General features: G+C 36.6%; 1 protein-coding gene across 1 annotated transcript in view; it reads left to right on the top strand.

The window, feature by feature from the left end:
- Positions 1-23376, top strand: part of RNGTT (RNA guanylyltransferase and 5'-phosphatase) — a 169364-nt gene that overhangs the window by 85123 nt on the left and 60865 nt on the right. The window contains exon 13 of the mRNA XM_063150641.1: positions 20309-20409. Within this exon, the coding sequence (XP_063006711.1) occupies positions 20309-20409 (101 nt within the window). The remainder of the gene's footprint in view (positions 1-20308; positions 20410-23376) is intronic.

The following is a 23376-nucleotide window of genomic DNA, read 5'->3' as shown; positions in this document are numbered from 1 at the left end:
AAGTACTTAAATACATCTGGATGTCCAATTAAAAGCTCCCTGGCACAGCTTTGAACTGTTCCCACACATCCTGTCACTGGAAGAAGACATCAGCACAACATCAGTTTGTTAACAGAGATGCTAAGATCACCTGATTTTTTTTCCTCTAGAGTTTGCAGCAGAACAAAGGAGAATCTGGAGAGAATAGTTTTCATCAGTCCTGTGTGTTGATCCACATTACTAAAACCTTTCATCTTCAGAGTATCTTTTTGGTAAATGTGATTTCTTCTGTAAGAGTAATGTTCCTGACTGAATCTGTTGCTAGTCAGGGGATGCTGTTGTCATATCAGTGTGCACTTTTTGTGCAGTTGTATATCAGAGAACTTGCTGTCAATCTCCCGAAATGCCACTGAACTTTGCAACTGTTCTCTGCCTATGAATAGTTGTTATATTCAATTTCTGTGGCAATGTTCCTTGCAACTCATCTCTTAAGTAGCTATTCCTATCTCAAGTGCACAATTTTTTTCATATGCTTTACAAACATACCCAAATATATTAGCAATACACAATATTTATTTGAGGAGTTTTTTGTGACTGTGCAAGTAAAACTTTTACACCAATTCAAGTTTGTCTTTGCTCACTTGGGGTGACTTGTTTTCTACTTTTTCTTTTTAAATCAGAAAACTAGAAAATTAAGAAATGCTAACCCAACACCAGTAATTAAGGTCTTATTAAATTAATTACACCTTATTTAATTAAATTGTTAGACTCCTAGATACAAGTACCATGAATGAATGTAGCACATTTTTATGATTTCCACTTACTTTCCAAGTGCGAGCGATAACTCACACCTAAGAAAATATCTACCTTTCCCTCTTTCCCTTTATGAATAATTTTTAGCTCTAAATATCGTAAAGATTGGGGTGTAGCAAAAGTTTTTCTTGTTTAACTTTCTGCTCTTGGTCCTCTGGTACATTCAGATTGAAATGCAAACCTATTTGCTGTTTGCTAGAATTGTTTAACCTGACTTCCTTATTCTGTCAGCCTGAATAGATGTCAGTGCCTTGAGTCTGATTACCTAAGGAGAGTGTTGGTCTTAATTGGAATGTTGTCTCATTTGCTTGCTAATAACCTGCACTGCCTGACATTCTCTGATTTCTCAGGCAGTGAGCTGCACTTATGGGTGCTATCTAAATGGGGTCTTGAACTTCTGTTGTGCAGTTTAATCATTCTGCCTGCCAGTGACAGTAGGAAAGATCTTTCCTATATTATATGTACTAGTGTTCCTTGGGATTGTCAGTTGACATTAATATGGTGGTGTCTTTGCATGTGTTGCTTAGGAAAAGCAAAAAAACCACTTGCTCTGCCTGCTACTGTTTTAAATGTTGGGAAAATAAAATTGTAGATAAAATCATCAATAATGAAGGCTTTCAAAAATGGGTTTTCCATAGTTTCTTTGTCTCAAAGCAGGCTGTCAGGGAACTTATGGAGTGCACTTGTTGTCATGCTTCTAACTATGGTTGTGCATGTACTTTCTAACTAAAATAAATAGCTAAATATTCAGAATATATACTGTAATGGGATTTCAGGTGAGAATACCAATACAATGGTTCAGCTTTTGCAAATCATACCGGTTTTAAATAAGTAGGTCTGTATTCCAAAAATTACATTGATTTCTATGTGTTGTGGATCAGGTTTTTTTTTTTTTTTAAGTTTCTTTTATAGCTGCATAGGGAAATCTAGGAGAGTTTTTTATTTGAATCAAAAGAGTGAGAACTCTTTACTGAATCATCTGATTCAGCTCTTGAATAGATTAATGAAGTGGTCACTTGTCTTCATAGCAGTGTTCCGACTCATCCTGAAATTTGTAGCAATCTCTCCAGGACTAAGAAGCTGATGGATCAGGAATGATTTGGAAACTGAACAATATAGTAGAAAGTATTTTGTCAATACTCTCTTTTCTCTCTGTATCAGAATAGATATCTATAAACAGAATACTTAGTTTATGATCCCTCTGTACTCTTTCTATCAAACTGAAAAGATTTAGCAAAGTATCTGGAAGAGCTAGGCTGTGATTTTTTTCTCCCAGTTCTGTTTCTTGTACATGGCAAAACAAGACAGCCAACAAACATTTCAAGTTTTCATGAAAATTCTTCATAAAATGTTCATATTCTTTATTAGGCAGGAGCACAGCAGTAAAACAAAAATAGTGATATCAGGATAAACAGAATATTTAGCTAGATCTCCATCCTGTTGTTTAGTGTAATCAGTAGCCCAGCATTTCAGAAAAATGATGTATATACCTGAGATGTGAGGAAACAGGATGACTTTCAGAGGAATATCAGCACTTGCATTGTGGTATCTGGATGGTCAAAACATATAGAGACACTTTCTTTTAAAGAAGAACAATTTATTCTATGTTACCCTGTTACTTGTAAATTGGAGTGTTTACTGGGTCAGTGTTCTTATAAACAGCAATTTTGAAAATGCATGGTAAATATCACCAAAGGGTAACTGAATTTTTTAATTATAAGAATATTTTTCTTAGGTGCCAGCATATATTATTAGATAAATCTTTGAACGTCGGTGTGCATATTGGTGACTGCACATTTAAAATAAACATGTTCATGATACTGTACAGAACAGTACTCTGCAAGGCTCAGAGGTACCTGTGGAATAGGATTCTCTACTGAAGAGGTACAACAGAACACTGTGTGATAATTCAGTCTCCCTTTGACTGACAGTAACTTTAGTTTCAGTTGTAATTGTACTTTCTGTTCCTTTCATCAGCTCGCCTAGCCTTTGATATTACAAAAATAGTGAACCAAATCCATTAAGATGATTAAAAATGCAAGTCTTGAGCTTGATGTGAAAGTTATAAATTGCTTCTATGAAAATTTCATTGTCTGCCACAATGAGGTGTGTGGTGAATAATTTAGATGTGATTGTATCATACAGGCCTATTACGTACAGAATAGGAGGGCAGTGCTGGACTTCATGCCTTGATTATAGGAGTCAGAGATCAGAAATCTGATGAAGTTTTCCTATGTAATTAGTGCAGATAGTCATAAAGCAAAAGCTTATTTTCTTTTTATGGTGCTAGTTGTGTTTCTGACATGAAATTCAGGTTTTTTTCACATTACTCTAGAAGCTTCCCACTGAAATAGGGGAATGTGCAACTATGACATGTCTGCTGGTTTGTTCCAAAAGGGGAAAATGATTAGAAGTCTTAGCTGGAAATTTTCTCAGATTTCCAAAATGCAGACGTTCTGTACGCTTTGAATTGTTCTTTAAAAACTAGTTAGTACAATTGTTACATCCTGTCTGAAAGCTTTGACAAGTTTGAACTGACAAACAGGAGGTTGCTTTTTTCCAAACAGTGATCACTAGACATCCCAGGGAGATCTTGCATCTGTACATCCATCCAACCACTGAAACAAAACGTGTTTTAAGCAACATGAGATTCTCTAGAGAACTTTTAACTTAGGAGAGCAATTGAAATGTATATCATTGGGACTTGTCAGGCAGTGAATTGATGTTGCCATTTTTAAAGGAAAATATGGTTTGTTCTGCTAGTAATGAGAAAAAGGAACCAGAAGAATAAAGAATAATTCTAAATAGTTTTGGAAACAACTGTTTAACAAATGTAGATTGTTTACAGGATCCAGTGCTCATAGTGCTCAGAGCTCAAAACAGATGAAAAAAGAAGTTTGCTATGTGGTTAACAAAATAAGAGTTTCAAGGTTGTTCCTTTTGTCTTCAAGTATAAAATGTAAAATTCCAATTTCTTACTTAAACCGGTTCTGCAAGTTGTCTGATGCACATGATGGTGAGGAAAAATGTGAGTTTACTCGAAGAAGAGACTGGCAGAGGTCAGTATTTGCTAGTTTTTAGGCAGCTTATTCCTTTGGAGCAGTCTTACCATCAACTAGCATCAAGCAGTGCAAATTAATATTTGGCTCTTGGGATTCCTTTCCCCATCTCTTCTAGCAGAGCTGACTCTAAGGCCAGTAGACAAAAGCATTTTTGCTTTGTTTGTTATTTACAGAATATTTTTAAAGGTATCAGTTTTAAGTGATACAGATTTTTCTGTAAGACAGGCAAACTTGTATGTAATGAACCATATTGGATATGTTATATTTTGGAAACCTTCAGAGCTTTTTTTTTGAAGCACTAGCATGCTTTTGGAAAAATATGTTTGATTTTTGAGTAGAGTCAGCTCTATTCTCTAAAATATGTATAGAGCATGGGACTACTTCCATGTACAGAGACTGGTAAAGTTATTTTTTCATTTATTTTCAGACAGCTTATGTATTACAGTAATACAGTCACAATGCTTTTCATTGTTACAGGATTCAGTTTAAACTTTATATTTCATTAAGTACTTGAACCAGTAAAATCACATGTAGCTTTTCATAATTTGCATATAAACAACCAGATGAATGATTTTTGTGATTATTTGTGACATTTTAAAAAATTTCTACAGGATGAGCTCTATTTTCTATGCTTGCAAGACCTGGTATTTTGCTTGCAAAAATGTCAGAGGTAATGTATTTTTGTACCCATGTGCGCTGCTGACCCTTTTCAGTTTTTGGATGGAAGGGACACACAGTACCATGGGCCTTGTATCTAGTAACAGTCAGGGAATTGAAACTTTGCATTGGTCATCAGATCAAAAAATGGGCCAACAAGTATTGCCACAAAATTAATAAAGATTTTTTTTTGGTCAGAGTAATGAACTGCATACAGATAGTTTACAAACAGGACTGAATTTGTCAAATAAATTTTCATTGAAAATCATTCCCATGGCTCTGATTGCTATGCCCTAAGCTGGTCCATCTCCATGGAGAGCAGCTACAATGCTAGTTGGAGTCTTTGTTCAGCTGGTTTTGAGGGTTTTGGTTGCTGGGTTGGTTGATAAAAAATTTAAATTTTTGTATAACAGCAGGTAACGAGGGTTGCTTAGGTCTAATTATATATTTTTATATAATATATAATTAATTCTTAAAAAATTAGTGTTACTTTTATGTCTTACTCTGTAGCTCCTTCTGTGTGTTTCATGTGAGATGCTATTGCATATCTGACAATTGTTGCACAGAGTCAGAGCCTGTAGTAGAAACCAGCTGTAATATAATTATTCTTTACAGTGCCATCAGTCTCTTGGCTTTTTTCCCAAAAGACAATGTTACTCAGACTTGCTTTATCACAGTTGATTAGTTTGCCCTTATACTTATGTTTGACTTCATTACTGCATTCTTGTGAACTATTAGTGTTTTTAATAAATCTTTATGGCTGATAGATATATGGAATGTTAATGGAACAAATGCTAAATGAAAACTGGGTTTAAGGTAATAAACCTGTGTCTTGGAGCATCTTAGAGTGGTTAGCTACAGTGCCACAAACGGTGTTACTATGGAGAGAGCTTCTGTTTCCATGACATTTGCTTGCATATTGTCCTAGGCCTTCAAAAGAAGTCGGATTCTGTCCTCTGTCAGATTTGGTGGGTGTTATTCCATTACCTCTGAAACTTCACACTCAAATCAAATCTCACTGCAGATATATATGAATTAATTTCTTAGGAATATTAATGGTGACTAGCCAGGAAAAAAATTGAGGGGGGAAAAGTTGTTAAAATTTTGATCATGCAGAAAGCAAGCTTTTGATAATATTGTTTTACTGAAATAGATATTCCAGCTTGATTTTAACTGGGTATACTGCTCGGCTTGTACACATCTTGGTTGCTTAAAAAAGCCAACAATTGTTAAAGAAGTAAATTGGAGTTTTGCTGGTTTTAGGGAAAAATAGCTTTAGCTGTCTAATGGCTTTATACTGTGATAACTGCCTTGTTTTGGAGGGGAATTTTGAATAACAGTAAATTTTTAATTCAAGTCGTGATATTGCTCACTATTTAAGATGCAGTTATTGGCTTAGGGGTAAATTACAAAACTTTTTTTCTTGAGATGAAAGAAATGTTTTTGAGATATGAAAATCTTAGCAGCTATTCATAAAGGGGAGTTTCTTTAGTGACTGTTAGGGCAATGTCATGGTCACCTGCAGGCGGCTTTTGACTGCTCTCTTGCATTTCTGGCTGCAGTCACACATACTCACAGTTCTCTTCTGCAAGATTGCACTTAAATGCACATGGCTGAGCTCCCCAGGTGCTGGAATAGAAGGGGATAGGGAACAGTGGTGGTTGTTGAACACCACCGTGTGACCTCTTCCCTCCTGTACAAAGGGTGCTGGGCAGGAGGGATGCAGGGAGTTAAACACCATTAAGGATTCTTATGCCACCCCCAAGACAAAATTGCTTTCCTTCTGTTCCTAATGAACAGCTGACTGTTGTTCCCTTTGTACAGCACTCTTCTGCTCTAATTAGGTTTTAGTGTCCTAGAGTGGTTTTGTTTTTTAATGGTCTTTCTCTTTTACCTCCAGTTGTGAGGGGGAGTTTAAAGCTTTAGATCCTTTATAGTACCTTCTTGGAGCATATTATTCTGTAATATGTCTGTTTGCAACAGTTATAAACAGTTGTCAGAACCTGAACTGCTCCCTCTTTTGAATCCCATTTTTTTTCTGAGCTTTTCCCAATTTCACACATTTTGAAAGAGCAAATATACATGTGCAACTGAGGAGAAAATGTGCTCAAAGGCCTAAGAACCTAAGTGTTGTCCTTGTAATGCAGGTAAAACTTTGATCCATCTATTTTAGTATTTTGGTAAATGCAGCTTATAAACTATAAACATTGTTATAGCTCAATTTACCTAAAATATCTTTGATTTCCACTTGAACTGAATTTCTAGGTCTTTCCCCCAAAACCGACGCCACTGACTCCCCATCTGCTAAGAATCATATTTTTTGTCCGGGCGTTAGAATTTAATTTCAACAATTAGCTTGTTGAATGATTTTGGTTTATAAAAGCCATGTTCTTCTTCTGTTGAGGCTGTACTGTACAAGAGAAAAGGTTTTTACAAGACAGCTCATAAAATGAGCATGGTACTTACTGTTCTTGGTGTCAAGAGAGATGTAGTTCCACGTGGCTCTCTGATTCTTTCTGGAGTTCCTGCTGAATTGATGACTGGTGAGCTTGTTCACTTTGTTGTCATCTCTGTACCACTCACTCTGCTTTAATAAAGTTTTTGAAGGATTCTATTGAAGTTGTTTCACAAGTAGGATTGAGCCTCACAGGGATCTAATTTATTAGCTCAGAATTCATACTACCATGCTCTTCATTATCTCAGCATTTTAGTTACATTTGTATTGAAGTGATAAACTCACTTTATCTTGCAGGTTGGAAGAGATTTTTAAACTGTCTTCCAAATATCATCACAGAATCTTGCTTGAATCAGTGATACTGTTTTTTTCCTATGGCATTCTCAGTTGTGTTTTATGTTCTAGAGATTAAGGAAAGGACTGTTGTCTTTTTATGATATTAAGAAAAAGGATGCATGGGAGAGAAATCAGATTTAAGAGCAAGTTCTCCTGAACTGGCTCAGGTTTGTCTGCATTCTTCTCCCAGAATTTCCCAGTGACTGCACATCAGACATTTCAATTCACTTGATAGATGCTAGTAATGTGGCACTATGAGTTGCAGTTCTCTTTCTTTAGAAATAGAATTCTGTTTTTTAAATACTTTGTACATTTGTTTATGGAAAAGTTGTCCTTAACTACTCCTTCTATTCGCCCTTGTTAAAATGTTAAACTGTTAAATAGCAGCTAAACCTGATGACATTTGTTTTGGCAAAAGGTAATTGTCACTTACCCCCTCCCCTAAATCTTTGGCCCTTCAGCTGCTTGCCTGCTCGAAGCACAGCTACATTAACATTTAAACATTTGGTATAATTAAAGAAGAAACATTTAAGAAACGGGAAAGGAGGAAAAAGTCTGATTCTAACCCTTCTGCCAGTAACAGAATGAAAGCTCCCTGCCAGCAGCAGAGAAGTTGGAACAGGTTCTTCATGGCAATTGCTCAATCCCAGTATTCAAGCCAGAGATTTTGTGTGCATGTCTGATGGGTGTTTGTGTGGTCATGCTCTGTAGAAGGGGCAAAAAATCTCATGTGGCTGAAACTGTTGTTAGGTTACAAGGCAATATTAACAACTTACATTGGAGCCACTGCTTTTAATGGAAGAATGTCCTTCCCAAGAATTTCACAGTAACTGTATTTTTTTTGAGTAATGTTCTTAAAATGCAACCTATATTTCTTTTCTCTTTGCTTAGAGTGCTCAGCAAACAGCTATCCTATTCAATTTAACCTGTTCTTACCCAGAGACACTGACTTGTTTGTTCCTAAGTCAGAACTGCAGGGTGTAGTTTCACACAAGGTGGGCAAGATCCCTTCATTTTCTCATTTGGCATGGTATGTTTTTTCTTCTTAGATGAGGATTTTCCCCTGCTCATTATCCAAATTAGTCTCCTGAAAATGCAGTTTTAAGTTGTATTAGTCTTGTAGGAGACTTGTAAGAGAAAGTACGTACTGATTTCCTTTCAATATACATTTTTTTCCCCACTTTGCTTTTCATCTCTGGGCACATCAGCTTGCTACTTGCCAAATGAAAGCACTGCAGAGCACATGCTGAGTTCTACTGGTGGGACTTAACTCCCATGTTGTGTGAATGTTTCCTTTTGAAAAAAAAGATGTGAAGTATGTGCTTTGCTATTTGCATGTCAATGGCTAATGATGAATTTAATATGATTGAAACTCACAATTTTATAATTTATGTACTAGAATATGGAGTTGAAAAGACTGCTTTCTATTGTTTCTTGCAAAATACCACAGGATTCAGTATTCCATGCAAGACTCATGAATATTTAATTCAAGGAGATTTGTAGCCCTGTAAGGTGTAATAAGCTAGTCCTTAATGACAATTTTGTGTAGCATGCATTTAGCAACATGTAGAAAAAAATCCTGCTGGCAATTCTGTGCATCATCTTTCAAGCATATCTGTTCAGCTCGAGGGGCTTTTTATCATTTGAATTATAAAGAGAAATTGGACTATGTCTGAGACCAATATGCTGCAATTTCTTAGTATTTGCACATTTCTCCTTATGTTCAGACTAGCTAAAAGTTCCAGCCTACTGATTGCCTTTTGATGTAAGGCTGCATTCTTTTTTTTTTTCAAGATTGCATTCCTCCAGAAGTATTTTGAAATATATTTTTGCATCTTTTTTGTTTAAGTTTCAAAGTTTTCATTAATCTTCCTGGTCTCTGAGGGGATTTTCTGAAATGTTATTCCTGGTATACTGATTATCATCGTAGCTTACTAAAATGTCAACAAAAGCGATGTTATAATGAAGCCTTAAATTTACAGGTTGGAGCTTCTGCAAATGTGGCCTCTAATACTGATAAATTACCCAGCTTCCAAATTGGGTTATTGTAGTGAGTCAGCCAAAAGCACTGCTGCTCAGTTCATGGAGATTCTTTTGTTGTACCATTATGCTGTCAGACTTGGAGCACTGAATACTTTCCACTGATGCAACACAATTTTTGTGGGAATTCTAGGAGCTTTTGACTACAAATTAACTAGCCAAAAAGTAAGAAGTCCTCTGAGAGACTGACTTCCTTCTTTCTCTGATGTAAATTTGAAGTGATGACTACACTTGAGCTTGAGTTAGGATGGAGGTGGTAAAAATGAAAGGGCAGAAGGTGAAGAGAGATTGGTGCCATAGGGTTTGAGAAATGAGAGAAGGATTTGGCTGGTATGTACAACACTTTAAACTTTTAAAGAGACATAAACAGTTTGGCTCATAAAACAAGTGATGCAGTGAAGCACCTACACATCAGTTTATACAGTGAAAATTGATGTGTTCTCCAATGTTACTGGCTTCATGTGATGAAGGCTTTTTTCACAGTAAAAGTGTGAAAGGAAGATTAGAGGGAAGATGATCTCCCTAAGAGTCTTTCAAAGATTTGTTGTTGGGGCAGAGAGAAGAATAATAAGCTTTAAGAGAGAAAAAGAAAAACCAGTAAAGGAGTGAGCCAGGGGTGCTTCTGTTTTGTCTTGGTTCTCCCAACAGTTTATGGACAGCTGTTTTAAGCCATTTGGCTTCTTACCTCTGGGTTTGTTTATGTGTGTTTCTAGAAAGGTAGAAATTAACAATGTATGGCTGAGAAAAAGTTATATAGATATGGGCTTTTCCATTGTATTAATGTCTGGGTTGTGAAGCTGAATTTGAAACAAAATTTCATCTGGAGAAGTAAATACAATAGTTCCTGGTGACAGTTTACACTGCTGCTACATGCTGAGGCCATCTCAGTTTAACTTAGGGATGTAAAGTGCAATATTTAGTGAAATACAGCAGTGGAAGACCAATTGAAGTATCTTGGGTGTTGCTATTATTGTGTTAATTTTTCAGAAGACTTACATAGCACATATGCAGTGAAGTTATAAATGAAGTTAGTGATGGTGAAAAATAAGAAAATTACAAAATAATCAATAGCAATATAAATCTAATGTCTTCAGTAAAAACCATGGGCCATCACCAATTCCTTTGACCATGGGCACTATAGTTCTTTTGTCAGGAGATTATTTGTCACAAAGGTAGAACCATGTAGCTCTTCAACAGTTAACTTAATTTGCCAAAAGTAGAGTTTATAATCAAAGGCAGACACCTCTTGGTCCATTTGAATCATATATACATTAGCCAATGATTTGAAGCCATTTACTTTTTTCGGTTTTGCTTCAAACTCATGTATTGGAGTTTCTAGGTGCAGACTGTTATATCCAGTGAAAGGACAGAAATGATCAAAAATAGCTTTCTGCTGCTCATAGTAATGTGCTGGGGGGAGGAGGAAAAAAATTGTGGCTGCTATATTTTGATTGCTATAAACATATAGTTTTGGCTGTGATCTGAATTACATTTATCAAATATTAATATGATGCTAGTTATGAATAAAATGTCCTCATATTTTCTCCTTGCTTAATGGAATATTGAGAAAAGCTATTAGTATGGCTGTGAAACAAGATGTTTAATGAAGCTGGAGGTATAAATCTAAATTAAAGTGCAAGAGGAGAAGACGTTTAGCCCACCAATTACCAAAGAAGCCCAATATAAATATTACATTAGCTTGAGGATCAGAGGCACTTTTGGAAAAAGTTTTCTATTAACATATTAACAAAATAATTTCTCCATACAGGTTAACCTTCTAAACCTGACTTGCATTCAAATGTTACAATCCTTAGTATAAAACATAATCTAACAGTATTAAATGGGTTCATGTTTTGCTTCTTAGTCTGGTATGACAGTTAAGCTTAATATTTCATAGGTAATTTTGATTATAATAGTTTTCATTCTACTTCATATAGCTTCAAGTCACATTTTCATAAAAGACAAATTGTGGTACAATAACATTTTCTCAAACAGATGTTCCAAAACAGTTATTCACAGCTAACCAGTCCTAGTGCATTAAAAAGTGTCATTCCTACTTTATTCTTTAACTTTCTAAAGGAAAAATTTCTGGAATACAGATGTGATTGTGTCTTAAAACAAAATAATTTTTCCTTATTTTGATTTTTAAAGTGGAGGAATGGAAGAATTAATACAAATTTGTTTGACTACATGGAATTAAAGCAGCATGGAGGCTTCACTGTTAAAACTGTGTTATCTGGAGTTGACTCTATCATCCTTTTGTCTTAAACATGGAGATTATATTATTTGAGTTTTGCCAAGTTTTGTCTTTTCTCTATCTTTTTGGGTCTCTAAAGTTACTGTTACAGATTTGCTTTCAACGATGTGATGACATTACTTTGTATAATGTCTGGAATTCATTAACAGTCCTATTTTCAAGCTGATCAAATATTTGTTGAACTTCAGTGTGTCTATTCTGATCAAATCACTGAACCAGGCAAAAAGCTGATGTTTAGTGAGAAGTGCAGCGCTTTGATTGTTCAGATGGTTTGAATTAGTAATTTAGACCACTAAGCATTAAAAGCAGCATTTATTAATTTCTTTTCATTAAAAGAGTTTTATGAAGGAAAGGAATTAGATTTTTTTTTTTTTTTTTGTCATCTTTTAGTTAGGGCGTCATGGTTGTCTCTCCACAGTGTAGATACAGGATGTGCTTGGTGGAGGGTTTGGTAGACCATATGAAAACTGTTTGCATGAAATTGGAAAGCATTTGAATTGTGTTTTGGAGCTGTATGAAGTTTGCAGCCATTTTGTGTTCTTATATATTTTCCATTCTGTGTTTAGGTTCTTGTGTTCTGTCTCAACTATGAAAATGCCTTTCAGAACTGACAGGTGTCTGGAAAGTACCAATGTTTATCCAGGAGTTTCTCTTAGCCTGATCACTCTTAGGGGTACTTACAAATCACATCTCCCTGTATTTCCTTTACAAGTACAGGAACAGTTGAGTCACATTTATTAAAAGAAATGCCTTCTTTACTATTTCTAGAGTTTATACAGAAATTATGTCAAATTTCTACAAAGAAAGAAAATTGGTACAGTATTTAGTACATTTGATTTGATTTGGTTCTTAAAGAACAAAGGAATCCCGATAATCTTTGAGACACCGAGTGCCAATTAAAAAGTTTTTCTTAAAGCACCTTTTTTCTTTGGAAGTTATGCATCTTTCCCTTGCTGAAATGCATTTGTCAAAAGTTTCATATGTTCCCTTCATTCATACAAGTTTCTTGGATGCCTCTGAATTCTTCAGTCTTTCTAAGAGTTCTCTTTCTGCCTCTGTGGTATGTGGAATTTATTTGGTGAAGACAGTCAGTTTGGCCAGGTCTAATGTATTTTAAATAGGAAGTAAATACGATGGTTTAGTGCAAGAATGAACAATAATATTTTTCTCTTACTGTCTGATGTTTGGTCTAAGTAGACAGTGTTGTCTAGGTGTTTACTCCAATGTCCTCTTCAGATCAAAGAACTAATTTTATTTACTTTTTCTGTGTATCAGTCACACACCCTGTTGTTTGAATCTGGAGGCGTTTGCTCTTGGACATTGTTCTCCTTTCTCTCCCAGACCACCAACATTCAAAGTAGCTTTCTCTGTGGGTGGGAGGAATAATCTCTGAAGCTGGTTTGCTGATGGCCAGTGACCACCACCAAACACCACAAATGCCAAAGTGTACAACACGGTTTGCCTTCCCCTCCGAGGATGTGAGTTGGGGTGATCCTGCTGCTTTCAAAGCAGTTTTTTCAGATAACTGCTTTGGCTCTGGCATCAATAAGGAAAGCTGGACTTTCTGCTCCTCAGCCAGGGAGTGCAGTGGGCCTATGATCAGACTGGTACATCCCTTTCTTCCAGTTCCCAGAGTCCTGCTCCATATCCAGCATGGACAAGCATTAATCCATCAATGGCCAAGAAACTTCCGGTGCCACATTCTCTTTTGTTTAGCTTTTTCCCTGGCAAAGAAAATGGAATACATGAGGAATTACAGTGGTGGTCTGTGGGAACTGTGGGGAGATTGTAGGTTGTTTGTACGGGCACTTTGAGGAGCAGAAGGAATTGGAACTGAGAAGGGAAGCTGAAGGGAGAGAAGGCAGAATTTTTAGAAGGAGCTAAGGGTTGCAGTTTAACTGCTGGTGACATAACTTATTTCCTCAAGTAGATTTTAGTTTGGTCGTATTTGTTTTGTTTTTGTTTTTAATTTTTAGGTGTTTGTTTGTTTGTTTGTATTTGGTTTTGATTTTTTGTGACAGTTAAAGAAGTACATTACCATGAAGACTTAAAGGGTTTTAATGATAATGTTGGGATTTTGCTTATGTTTTTATGGTCATGTTGTTAATATTTTGAACTTTTCAGCAAACTTACTTGTTTTTCTGAAAAATCAATCATGTAGGCTAAGGTGGATCATTTGATCTTGTGATGGTGCTTGAATACAGGCAAATGTGGGCTGTATTTCCAGGAGTGTGTCAAGTCCCAGCTAAAGGCATGAATCTGAAAAGAATTATTTGAGCTAGTTATCAACATGTCTCAGTGCAATGCAGAAGAACACAAATATACTTTGAGTTCTGCTGTATGTGTAAGTGATGAAAAGAATATTAGATTCAGTTCTGTTGCCTACTCTTCTAAAGGCTTTTGTGAAATTATACTATGATGATGTGTATGTTAGCCAATGGGGAAATTATCCATGCAGAGAGACTCAGACTTACTTATTCTATTTTAAAAAGGGAAGCAATTATATGGAGAGCCAGGCTTCAGTCTAAGGCAAGGCATTAACAGGACTCAGTGTAGAAATAAGCATTTTTAAGCACAACTATAATAAACGGCTGTGGTAACTTCTCTGAGATACATGTTATGATTTCTTCATTATGTGGTATTTTTCATAAAGGTGTCTTGTATTTTGAATAGGCATTATTAACTTGAGATAAACACTACTGTAGTTTGAATAGGAGTTATAAGCTTGATATAAATATTGTTCCAGGTTCTCTGTCCTTTATGCAACAGAACCAACTCAATGATCCCAGTAAGGGTTTCCAGTCTTAAAAATCTATGAATATACAATTGACTCAATGATTGCGTTTGATCTTGTGGTTTCTCAATCCATTGTTGTGATTTATTCACATAATCTGTCAACAATGCTAGCAACTTCTGTGTCTTCAGCTCATTTCCTTATAAAGTCTAGCCTGAAATGATTGATTATAATCAATCCTTTTTGTTCTTTAAAATGATCCAGGGTCTGTAGTGCAAGAAAATAAAAACACATTTTGGGTAATGATTCTATCTTTATGTTTACCCAGCTGAATACCAGCTATTATATTGGGCAGGCCAGCAGCTGCCCTGTGGATTGAGAGGCCTCAGAATTAAGTAATGCTCTTCAGATAAAACATTTATCACTGTTTTGCATTGTAAGAGGGGCAGATCTGTTGTCTTTATAGGTTTGTCATAGTTAATGTGGCAAACTACATTTAATGATTTAAAAGAGCTCCAGTAGATTCCCAGTCTTGGTTAACCCCATCCCCTCCCACCTGCTCTGCCATCACTCCTCAAAGGTACCCAACCTTTCATACCTCTTGTGCAAGCATGACAATGCAAACAAACCTTCCCTGAGCTTTCTGTGCCCTTTATTTTAGCTTTCTTTCTAATTTGGTGTGTGCCTGTAGGTGCCAGCTTTGCAGCCTTTGGATACTTTGCAGGGCTAGGTCTGACCAGTCTACTGAGGAGAAATTAGAGCTGATAAGCAGCAGCTCTGTGCCACTTAGGAGAAAAGGAAGAGCTGGGTTATTTGCTGGCTTCGTGTCATTTGGAAGGAGCGAGGGAAGATATGGAGGAAGGAAATGTAAGGTGGCCTGGGTTAGCTGCTGCTTGCACTTCAGGAGGATGGTATTTAAGAAGGGTTATGGGAGGTAGAGCTGGCTGGTTAGACTTTGTAGGATAGTGAGACATCCACCCTTGTAAAGGAAACCTTCTTTTCCTCTTCTTGATGAAACACGAACTTCTCTCTTGATCATCCCACCACTTCTTCTTTTTCAGTCGCTAGGAGAAATTGTTTGTTTTGTCTAGACTTTAGGCTGAAGTCACTCAGCCTTCCAGGTGGGTGTCTTCATGGTGAGTCAACACCACCCCACACCCCAGACTGCCTGCCCAGAATGCAGTCCCAGAAACTAACCCCGCTCTTCCTCCTACAAAATTCTAAGCAGAAACATCTATTGCATGTGAAAGCAGCTATTTGGAGTTAAAGTTTATCCTCCTTGTGGGCCTCTGATATCTCCATTGTCCAGGCTTTCAGCTTTCTGCTGTGCCATCCATTGAATGCAAATGCTGACACATGGCTTTAGGCAAATCCCAAACCTGTATGTGAGGCTATCTGCAACTGACCAGAAATGTGTCAGCAAAAGTTAAGAGAACCTGAGGCTTTGAGGGCCATTCTCTTGATCTGATGGGAGATGAGAAGAGAGTGGCCCCCTCTTTGGACAGCTGTGGAGGAAGGAGGGAACTAGACTTAGTACTCTGGGACAGGACAGGGGATTGAGGTTCAACATGACCAACAACCCATAACTGTACCCTGCAGTGCTAAAATGGTTCTAACAAAACCCTCATATTGGTTTGACTGGACCCACTTGTGCCTATGGAATTGAGTCTGAGGTGAGAAATCAATGGGTTTAGTAGCCTGAGAGGGATGCCAGAGGATGTGCTTTCTGTTGAGTTGTCTTCAGTGATGATTATTCATCCCAGGGCACTGGATGTGCACCTGAGTTTTAGGGTCATTTTGCAAATGTGCACGGGGCACATTTGCAATGCTACTTCTGACACATCTGTTGTCCCTGATCTTCATCTTCTTCATGAAAGTAAGAAGGGCCTGAGGTTTTGCCAGGAGAGAATGGCCACAGAAGATAGGGCATTTATACAACTACTACTACTACTGAAAAGATAGATAGTGAGTGGATGCAAAAAAGATGTAAAAAAATGTAGAAATTGGAGAGCTTAGGGTTCATAGCCAACTGAAGGCACTGATACCCTTATTTCTTTGAAGCAGCAGTTCAGGATGTTGCAGGGTACCTTTACAGCTTAGGTTTGTTTGTGCTTTGTAGGTTCAAGGTAGCAATGCAATGGAATGGCCTTTGCCTTGGCCTCTGGTGTCTGTACTTTGGAGTGAAGGGCATGAGATGTGTCCTGAAGGGAAACTTCAAATTTGGTGTTACATTAATGGAATCCAGTTTGTGTTCACCAGAGCTGCCGAGCTATCACAACTAAAATATAGTAAATAGGAACAACTGGGGCATTTATTGTGAATGTTCGTTGTTTTTGCAAACTAAAATGCACCCAATATGGCTGCTGAAAGAACAAGCAGACAAGGAGAGACGCAGTTTTGCAGAACAATTTAGACTGGAAGGGACTCCAGGAGGCCACCTAGTTCCAATCCTTTAAAACTATTTGAGATAGTTTCTGACTTGTCAATGTACCTTTTTGGTGTGGAGTTCTAATTTTTGTGCATAGACTAGGTTGACAGGTTTCAGATTGAAGCATGAACTTTGTTTTTGAGAAGACAGGGGTTCTGATATGTTTTAGAAGTAGTCATGTACATAGATATTTGTTGGGGAGTGGTGATGAGGATATCATTGCTATGAATGCTATATTTAAAATGCTAGGGTGTAGTTCGATCTCAAACAGATTGCTTCACATTTTGGTTTGGAATTAAAATAAAGAGTAACTTCACGCACAACAGGTCTGCAGTACGCAGTGATTCATCTAAGGTGAAGTTTCCATGCATTTAACAAGCAAAATTCTTGTTTGGCTTCAGCTCATATTCAAAGAATTAGATTTAGCACTTAGCATTCAAACTCAGTAACTTTTTAGTGCTGTCTTATGTGTTTGGACTCACCTGCTAAAAATTAATCTTTCTTAGGGATTATTAATATGGCCTTTGAATGAATTCTCCTTTTGAGCCAGACTTCTGTGAACTTCTGTCTTTCATGGTGACAGAAGAAGTTGGGGGAGGCCAGGGAGGACCTGCATAAATTGTTCCTTGTATGAGCATTGAATTCTGATGGCTTCTTTAAGGCTTTGTAACTTTGAAAGATAGCTGTAATTTACCTGTTACTTTTACCAGGTGTTTGGAATCAACAAATTGCTGTGAAGTGAGAAGTCTGTTGTTTGACAGTGGTCAAAACTAAATGTAATAGTCAAAAGTGTATAAAAGGGTATATTTATTGTTAATGCTTTCTAAGTGAGATATCTTTGACTAACTTGAGGTGTGCTAGAGATAATTTTTTTATTAATAGAATAAAATTTTTATTTGAGTCTCGTCTCACGCTATGCTGGTTCTCAATGTAAAAAAAAAAAAAATCTCCATCTTAATGAGCAAATCCTCCCCCATTCCCTTCAAGTTAATTTTAAATTTGAGTCAAAACTGTTGTTCACACAGTGTAATTACAGGTTTGCAGATATATTCTGTCAAAGCATTGCTTTTCATTACTGATCTTGGAATAGTTGTTCCTGTCTCTTGCGATATTGGTTTCTTACTAACTTTTTGTAGAACGTAACTTGTCAGTCTACGAAAAAGAGTTTGAAAAAATTGGATAGCAGATGCTATGTGAAAAATCTACGTTAGTACCTAAGCATGTAAGGTAGAAAATACAATACCAGTTTTAAAAAAATGAAGGTGGTGATAGGTATGGTGGAAGATCAGGAAATAAATAATTCCTGTAGGCTTGTTATCTGGACTGGACAAAGGAATAGAAACTATAAGGAATATAGCAGTTGGTATCTGGGTGAACATGAATTATATAGTTGGTGAAAATTACGTACCTTTTTGGAAGGAATGTTATGTCTCTCCTGCAAAGGGTCCAAAATGCATTTAAGTAATGTAAGTAAGGATTATGTGGTTTTTCTTGTTAAGATTTCCACAAAGCCTATTGTCAAAATTTTCTTGCAAAAACCTAAAGTAATGTGAGACTTAAAAAGTTCTTGCAGAGGTATCTAATTGGTTACCTTTATAAAGTAGGAGTAAAGGGGTGGGGTACTGTTCAGTCCTCACAAGGGAAGGGAGCCACCTGTACTTCGTGTAAGCAAGCAGGAGAATTGGATGAACCATTCAGTGATGTTTTCTTGATAGATCAGCAAGGGCTGGTCCTAAATGTGGAGAATTATAGTAAGCTCTTACAAGACTGGGTGACTGAGTGGTAAAAGAGTGCATAAGCTTTTATGTAGGTAAATGTAATGTATGTGGAAAAAAAATTTGCAACAGTACATATAAAATTATAGCCTCTGAGCTGAGTGCATTTCTGTGCATATAGAGGCAAATGAAACTATGATGTGCATGGAAACAATGGGTTTGATTGTTAAGCATCTTTCTTAGTATGAGCCCTGGGAAGTGCGAGTCTTCAAAAACAACAAAAACTTGTTCAAAAAGCCAAAAGATAGTGATTTTATTCCTGCAAGGTAGTCAGGCTTGAAGGGTGGTGTCACGGGCTTTTACAGCTGATTGGGGTTTACATGATCTTACTGGGGGCCTCTCTATGTTCCTGCAGAGAAACTGAAAATAGCTAAATATCTAGGAATCACATTTGAATCATATCCACATCAGGAAGTCTCTGAGCTTCAAAATGGATAGTTTCTCAAGGAGTAGTAATAGAAAATATCATATATAATGGCCTTGCTTTTCATCTTCCCTGAGCACATGCTGTCAGCTGTTGTCAGAGTCAGGATACAAGAGCTCTAGTGAGGAAGGTTTTTTATTAGATCAGATGTAGCTTTTCCTCAGAATTTCAATGCTGTGACTCAGAGAGGTTGGTCCATCCTTTTTTGCATCATTAAGAATTAAATTACCATCTTTTCATCAAGAAATGGTAGGTAAGGTACTCTGCATTTGTTTTGGAAGGAGTAACTTTACATTCTTCCATCAGAAAACAGAAACTTAATTTGCTTTTCTCATTTTAGATCTAGAACTGTTATGTTTGTCATCAGTAAAGTCTGTATTTTGAAAACATTTTGCACAGCATGAGTGCAGTGTGATGCTGATGACTGTTCTGTTACCAAAAGACAGTGGACATTCTTGGTTAGTTTTATTTTTCATATGAAATTGCTTAAATTTTCTCACTATATAAATAAGGAAGTAAATTTTCTCATTCTATGCATTTACAGATTATTCTTTTGCCCTATTCACGTTAATTCAGATTTTTTTCCATTGCTATGAAAGATATTTGGTAAGGAAGGGGTCAACAAGTTAATTCTCAGTGATAGCTGAGGATGAACAAAATGGCAGCTTAGTAAATGAAAGCAAATTATATCAGAGACCATGAGAAACTAAAGCTCTAATTTAATAGAAAATTGTTCCTTTCAACTTGTGGCTCAAATGTGTACCCTCTCTCTTTGGCAAGAGATGCTCTCTTATTTATGTTCTGGTATATTATGATGTTCTTTAATCTTTACATAACTTAAATTCCTTTGCTATGAAAGAACGTGTTTCTGATGAGTCTTTTTGAGAGCTGGCAGTATGATGTCTTTTGCCTTTTTTGTGTTTTGTCAGCCAACAGCATGGATAACAAAAGTATTTTTCATTAAATAGTTCCAAAACATTGAGATTACTTTAAATTTGTTTTTTTTTCTGTATGTCCTATGAGTGTTTTTGTTTCTTTCTCTGCTGTCTTATTTTCTTTTTTGAAATTTTCCATTAGCCAGAGAGAGATAATGAAGTATGCTAATTTTTACTTCCATTCTCAGCTTTTTATTATATGCAATGGCAGAGCTACAGTGCCAAGCAGTTTTTAAAGGGAGAAGCAAAGTAGTGAAGCACAGCTACCTCCATGATAATGGTGTTCGTTGTTTCAGTCACTGACTATTGTTATTCATTAGAGACAGCTAATAGAGTCTGAAAGGCTGAATTGTTGCTTTTAAAACCAGTGAAAACCAATAAGCATAATTAAACTGCATTTTAATTTACTTCAGAAATACAAGCCTGGTCGATGTGATGATATTTTGAAATGGAAGCCACCCAGCCTGAACTCAGTTGATTTTCGTCTAAAGATAACAAGAATTGGTGGAGAGGGGTATGTAATCTCTTCCCTTTTTAAATCTGTAGCACTTGTGTGAATGTCCCTGAGCAGTTAATCTGTCCTCTGATATTTCTTGACACTTCTTGGGGCTAAACCTTTCTATATTCTCTAGAACTTGTTCATTCAAAATATAAGCAACTGTTGTAATGAGTGTTGTACTGAAAACAATGGCAGATGTTTATATTATGAATTCATTCACTCTTAAATTAAGTTTCTTCAAATTTCTGAAAAAAAGTCCCATTTGGGTTTGGCAGTATGTTTTTGAGAGTAGTCAGGCTGTATTAGCTTAAATTCCTAAAACTTTTTTCATTGATTTTAGACAAAATGATAACAACCAAAGCTTTCTTCTACTTTAGAATTGTGCACAATGACAAACAGTATTTGTTTTCTTAGAGAAAAACAAAGCCTGACATTTTTACTTGTTAGTAAACAAGTAAAATTGGTATTGGATTCTTTGGTATTGTCTTTAAAACCATTAAAATCTTAATCAAAACCAGCGAGTTTTAATGGCAGAAGACATGAAGATCTTTACATTGGTGCTATGATTTGCCTGGTTCAGTCACTGCACGTATTAAATAGGGGTTATTTCCATGTTTAGTTGTGCTGGGGAGGGGAAGGGAGAGACTGAATCTCTAGATTAAGCTTGCTTTGGAAAAGTTTTTGGTTAAAATGAAATGAATGATTTTTAGGTTGCTTAGTGTTTTAACATCTGGGACTCATTTCAATTGATGGTGTGAAATACTGACATTTGGCTTTTCTTTTTCTTGGTGCCACAGGCAACTCAATATGATTAAACAATTAATTCAGATATTGCTTGCATATTCCAGGGTGCTAATAATGGCCCATTTAACTTTCAGACATCTGCATGTCACATTAATAAAAACATTTGGTGAATAGAGATAATCTTAAGGATATGGGGTTTTTATGCAAAATATACTCAACTGATAAGTTCTCAGTGTTTCATGAGATCATAATTATCTGTTCAAATTTTTGTGTTTGAAAATATAAGTCTTCAGTGACAACATAACTATTTCAGAGAATAACAGAAATACTTCATTTTACTTCAGATAATCAGCTCATTACAGCCTTTTATGTTTGTTTGCAATTTATTTAAGTCACAGGATAATTTAATATGAAAGATTTATGTAAAAGTTCTTTTAAAAATAGCCCATTGTTTGATAGGAAGGTTATTTTTATAGGAGTATTCTTATGACTTCTGCTGGAGTTTACACATATACAGTACTAGTATGTGATGCAGAAACAAAATGCAACACATTTTTCATTTCACATTAATAAAGGAATATTGGTTGATTAGTTATCTCTGATTTCAGACACCAAACTGTCAGTGCTGTTGTGTTATGTTTAATATATTAGATCACAGAATATTTGATTGGAACATGAAAAGGTTATAAAATATGAGCCAGCAAAAATGCTATTTCTAAAACGTTAGTAGCAGTTAATAACAAATTACTAAAGAATGGCTGGTCCATTGTAGAATTGAAATAACTTTCTAGCATTTAGAAAAGTTCTATCATATTTCAGCTATGTGAAAATGAAAGTAGTTCTTGTATTATGGAAATAATTACTTGAATTACTCTGTAAATAATGTAATATTTAAATATGTCAGTGTTTATGCTGCTTTTACATGCATACAGCAAATCCTAGAAATCTGATATTTCATAAATAAAGTACAGTTCTTGCAGGTAAGTTTTACTCCATCATACATGACAATTGACTGCTACTAAGTGCATTCATCCAACAAAAATAAAATTTAATGAAGTATGGGGCAGAAAATAATAACTTAGGACTCGTGGGAGAGAGGTATTTGTATTAAATAATGTCCTATGAAATAGTAGCTTCTGCTCAGTGAAACACAAACTGTGAATGAAAGACTCCTGGTTTGTCTGCTTCAGTTGTTACTTTGGGTAAAATCTAAAGCCATTCAAAGAAACTTTGGAATAAAACAGGTTTTATTTACTTTGGAATAAACCAGAGTTTTAAAAGAATCTTCTTTAACTTTAGACCGCATAAAGACAGTTCCTGAGTTCTGAGCACTAACTAAAATTGTTTGATTTGATGAAATGAGTGTCTTGCTACTGCAGTTCTAATGTGACAACATTGGGCTTCCTGCTTCCTTCTACCACACCGAGATTAAAAGCAAGCATTGATATAGGTTTCAACTTTTTAGATAAAGAAAATTTTCTTCTTCAGTAATCCATAAAGGAATTACAGCGCTACAGAATGGGTAGGGTTGGGAGGAGACAACAGTGAGTCGGTCATCTGGTCCAACCTCCCAGCTCAAGCAGTTATCCTAGAGCTCATGGCACAGGGTTGCATCCAGATGGTTCTTGAGTATGTCCAGTGAAGGAGACTCCACCAACTCTGTGGGCAATCCATTCCAGTGCTTGGTCACTCACATAGCAAAGAAGTTCTTCCTCTTGTTCAGATGGAACATCAGTTCCAGTTCCTTCCTGTGCTTCAGTTTCTGCCCATTGTCTCTTGTCCTGTTGCTTGGCATCACCAAGAAAAGCCTGGCTCCAACCTCTGATATCTCCCTTTGGATACCTACAGGCATTGAAGAGGACCACCCCTCTCAGTCTTCTCTTCTCAAGGCTGAGCAGGCCCAGCTCCCTCAGGCCCATCTCCCTTTCCTTGTAAGAGAGATGCTCCAGTCTCTCAGTCATGCTTGTAGCCCTGCACTGGACCTTCTTCAGGAACTCCAGGTCCCTCTTGCACTGAGGAGCCCAGAACTGGACACAGCACTCCAGATGTGGCCTTACAAGGGCACACTAGAGGGGCAGATTCACCTCGCCCAACCTCCTGGCAATGCTGTTCCTAATGCACCCCAGGATACCGTTGACCTTCTTGGCCACAAGGGCACTGCTGGCTCATGGACAGCTTGCTTGTACTCCAGCAGAAGCCCCAGCTCCTTCTCTGCAGAGCTGGTTTCCAGCAGATCAG

The sequence above is a fragment of the Melospiza melodia genome, chromosome 3 (assembly GCF_035770615.1).
Source record: "Melospiza melodia melodia isolate bMelMel2 chromosome 3, bMelMel2.pri, whole genome shotgun sequence".
Classification (NCBI taxonomy): Eukaryota; Metazoa; Chordata; class Aves; order Passeriformes; family Passerellidae; genus Melospiza; species Melospiza melodia.
Note: the sequence above shows the minus strand (reverse complement) of the source record. Positions and strands in the feature narration are given on the sequence as shown.